This window comes from Mobula hypostoma, unplaced genomic scaffold (genome assembly GCF_963921235.1).
Source record: "Mobula hypostoma unplaced genomic scaffold, sMobHyp1.1 scaffold_36, whole genome shotgun sequence".
Classification (NCBI taxonomy): domain Eukaryota; kingdom Metazoa; phylum Chordata; class Chondrichthyes; order Myliobatiformes; family Myliobatidae; genus Mobula; species Mobula hypostoma.
The window spans coordinates 2,860,066-2,864,461 of NW_026948187.1; the positions used below are offsets into that span (position 1 = coordinate 2,860,066).

The 4,396-nt window shown below is 44.5% G+C and overlaps 1 protein-coding gene across 1 annotated transcript; it reads right to left on the reverse strand.

Moving 5' to 3' along the window:
* Positions 1–754: 754 nt before the first annotated feature.
* On the reverse strand, positions 755–4,194 carry LOC134341595 (probable G-protein coupled receptor 139). Its single transcript, XM_063039456.1, has one exon. It carries the CDS (start codon positions 3,546–3,548, stop codon positions 2,571–2,573), a length of 978 nt encoding a protein of 325 aa, XP_062895526.1. The 5' UTR covers positions 3,549–4,194; the 3' UTR covers positions 755–2,570.
* Positions 4,195–4,396: the final 202 nt, after the last annotated feature.

Below are 4,396 nucleotides of genomic sequence, written 5' to 3' on the forward strand. Positions count from 1 at the left end.
GACTCTATTGTGGGGGCTGTTTTCATGCAGAGAGCATCTACCACTCTCCCCTCATTAATTTGTTTTATCACCTCCTCAGAAAATCATTCAGGTGCGCAAAGCACGACCCTCCCCTCACAAAGACACTTCGTTAAATCTAGTTAGGTTTTTCCAAATATTTTTAACCCTATGGCTACGAATCAATTTCGAAGGTTTATCCTCCATTAATGCCAGCCGTCACCGTCTTAAAATTCCCAGGATTAATGGGAAATTTAAAATTAACCAAGTTCGTGGCCTAAGGTAGAAGAAGTCAGTTTTAGAAAACCTCGCATATTTATTTTTCACCACCGTCCCTTCTTACATGTATACACTTAGTCCAGCGGTCAAGGAGCATACGGATCCGCTCTTTTCAGAAGTAGTCCACAGCAGGGATGATTGATATGCTCGTGGCCTAAGGTAGAAAGATATGAGGTATTAATTTCACATTTTCTGCATTATCACTTAAAAAGTTGAACTGCACGCTCATCTAACGAGAGCGGCTTGAGCTTCCAGGTGGTCCACAGTAGGGGTGATTGATGAATTAGTGTCCTAAGGTAGAAGGAGATTAGTTATACAGCTCTGGATACATGCATGTGCAGTTCCACTCTTTGTGTGAAAACACAGAAAGTTTGAAGTTAATAACTCGTCTCCTGTCTTAGTCCAAGAACATATCAATCACCCCTGCTGTGGACCACTTCTGGAGGTCCAAGACGCTGACGTCTACAAAGAAGGGATCCGTATGCTCCAAGACAGCAGGACTAAGTGTGTAAAAGTAGGAAAAATAAATGTGCTAGCTGTTCAAAAATTGACGCCTTCTACTTACCAATCACCCCTCAGAAACTGCTGCTTCTCTCATCATCTTTCTAATCATATGAATAATAACATTCCCGATCGTGTTTGGTTAGAGAGTCTCTCCAATTTCTCAATTGCATGACTTCGAAATTAACTGAGCTTTTGTTCCGTTGATTATCGAGTATCTGTTTCGACTTCTGCAATCTATCACACTGTCCTTTTCAACCATTATTCACTTGCTCTTTGTCCAGTGTCGGTTCTGTGTTGCACAGAACCTGAAGAGGATTAGAGCAATCACACACCAGAGAAAAACTGCGGAATCTACAAATCCAAAATGCTGGAGCAGCTGTGCAGGCCAGGCAGCATGGATGGAAAAGAGGAAACGATCGACACTTTGTGCAGAGACCCTTCGGCAGAACTGGATTTTTTTTTCTCTCTCCAATCCTGCTGCCTGATCTGACGGCTTCCTCCAACATTTTGTGTAGGATTAAACCATACCAGTTCCCATTTCGCTTTAGTGTGTCTTTTGTTCTTGGTTTCATGACATCTCCACTCTCACCATCCTCCCCTACTCTCTTTCTCTGAGAGCTAACATTCTGATACTGGAAGTTAGTTCAAACGGGAAGAAAAAACGAAAATCTACAGGTGGAGACAGAGGAGACAAAGAGCGTGAAGGAAAGGACAGGTTATGATGGGAGCAGGAGTGATTGATACCGACGAAAATATGCTCCAAGACCAGACAGCTTTGTCAGAATCGGGAAGAAGGGTGACAGGATCGCCTCCAGCTTCCATTTCAGCGTGGCTGGAGGTGAGATGAAAGGGGGATTTCTCTGGAACGCTGAGGCCAGGATGTCGTCGGGCTCGGCTGTAAACAACTGTTTTGTAACTCTGAGACAACACACACAAAATGGTGGTGCAACTCATTAAACAGGGAGCAAGTTCGAAAGGAGAAAAACTTCCAACGTTCCGCACTGACAGGCTTCATGAGGACGCTGGTTGTGTGTGTGTTATTTGTATTTCGAGCATCAGCAGATTTTTTAAGCTTTGCTTGTAACTCTGTTCACCATATTGTTTCATTTACTTTTAACGCGCTGTGAGGTTTCACTCCAAGTGTAATGGCTTCTTTGCAATGTTCAGTGCTGAGGTAACGGTTTCTCTGTATCAGCAATGTTTGGGTTATCACTAGAGATAAAAGGATGCATGTCAGCCAATAAGAGTTTGTTGCTATGTCTGTTCACTCTGGAAGCAGTTCTTTCCGCGGGCTTTTGCCGGAGGGAGAGAAAGAGATGAAGAGCGAGGACACGAATGGAGAGACTTGTTAGACCGCCGGACGGGGTGGACTCGGAGCGGGTGTCCGAAGGTCGGCGACACTCGGAGGAGACCGATGGTCGAAGAAGGACTACTAACTGCGTGAACTGCAACTTTGTGCACAGACTGGTTATTATTAAATCTTATGATTTCGGGCATTTTTTTTTCTTTTATATTTTGTTCCTTACTAACCATATAGTCAAAATAAGAGTTGTAAAGCTTAATCGCTTAATCACATGATGTGTACTGTTTGTGATCTCGGGGTACTGATTTATATCGGGGACACATCGCGCAGCATCCACGCAAACGAGATTTCTGAAGTTTGTCCTGGCAGGGGGCTATCACCTCCTATATTAAGCCGCAAGTCGATTCGAGTGTTACATACAAACAAGTGAGGGTACGGAATAGGAGCTTGAAGACAGCTGAATTGGAATAATGTGCAACATTTATTGCTAACGTTTCATGAGTTTCAAAATCGGACTCAGTGGGTATTTCACAGCATTCCTGATTTGCTCTCGGAATTTTCTCTGAGTCAGGGTGTAAATACACGTGTTGGTGCAGGAACTGAGAATCTGCAGCATTCCTGATGACTCTTCTATAATGTAAATTGGATCCGTGACAGCATAATAAACAAAATTCATTGAAATCCGTTGATAGAAGTAAAATACCACCTGTGTTACCCACAGCGATATAAAAGAACCGGTTATGCTGAAGAGCAAAATGATGGATTTGCGTCGACTCTCTATCTCCCGGTCGTTAGTCTTTTCTCCTGACTTTTGTCCCCGGAGCCCTCTGCGGGCTCGACTGGCCACTAGAATCCTCCTGACAGTCAGAATATTGAGCAGTAAAATCAGAAAGAATGGGACACAAGGGGTTAAAATGCGGTAAAACATCATAAATACCGCCCACGAGGGATTATTTTTGAAGTTCGGTGTAACAACGCAATACCAGGGAACACTATCAATTATTACCAAAGGCTCTAGTGTAAAGTACCATGGGACACTCTCCAAACAGGCCAGCACACTCACTGTCCCGATAACCACAGCCGCCGTTCTCTTGGTACAATATTTTGTTTTCAGCTTCTCACAGCAAATGGCCACAAATCGATCAACGGTGAAAGCGACAGTCAGCCAGACAGAGGCCGCGGTGCTCGCAGAAATCAACCATGTACCGAGACTGCACACAGGGGTAATGAACAGAAATGATCGGGGAAAATAAATCCAAGCAGTCCACATCAGCAGCGGTTGCGAGATAACGACCAGGAGATCGGCTGCTGCCATTCCCATCAGGTAGCGAGTGACACATTTGGAGAGACCGCACTTTCCCCGGGACAGGATCACAATCGCCACCAGGTTCGCTGGAAGAGAGTCAGGAAAGAACAAATTGAGAAAATACTGAGCATAAGCCAATGCAGCAATTTCGGGCATCATGTTATTTCTACTTTATTCCTGCACGTAGCCGTAGAAGGGCGAAGAGCTGGCTGAGACGTGGAAGGAGATTTACACATTAAAATAAAATCGATATGATCCGAATACGGATTCCTTTCTGATGAGCAAAATATGAAGAGGCGGCGGAAAGATATAACTGGGTAACATCAGACACAATAATGATTGGAACACTTTCTATCGGCGCCATCCCCGTCTGGTATGAATGAAATGAGTAATTCCGGTCGCTGATGGCAGGGTTCTCCCATTAGACAATCATCAACTTCCATGCGGCGAAATAGCCGAAGGGCAAAAACAGAAACAGCAAATGCAAAATAATCTGCAGATGCTGTGATCATTTTCAGTCCTGACGAAGGCCCGAAACGTCGACTCATCGTTTCTAACTGATGCTGCCTGACCTGCTGTGTTCATCCAGCGTACTGAAAGAAACAGCAAATCCCGGAACCATTCATCCAGGCAAAACAGAATAAGTGGCAAAACGGTAAACATGTACTTTCTATAAACTGTTGTCAGAGTGGCCCGAGACACGACTTTTTCTTTCCTTACAAGCTTTCGAGACCTGCTGTTTGGGGCGTAATGCTTAAAGCATTGCCGTGTTTGTTTACTATTTCAGCATTTGCCACCTCGCTGCCTTTACAACAGAACAATGACTGATGTCAGCAGTCACACCGCAGTCTGACACAAACTCACAGACAGACCTCAAGCCTCCCAGTGAATCCATCACAGGGAAACCGGGGAGAGGACTTCAACGTTCAACATCAGACTCGGGGACGCAGTCAGATGTCTGTAACGGTGTCACATGTAGATATAATAGAATACATTTCACAGTATTG

What these genes read in the sequence shown, in the direction of transcription:
- LOC134341595 (XM_063039456.1), bottom strand. Translation starts at nt 3,548, where the DNA reads ATGATGCCCGAAATTGCTGCATTGGCTTATGCTCAGTATTTTCTCAAT.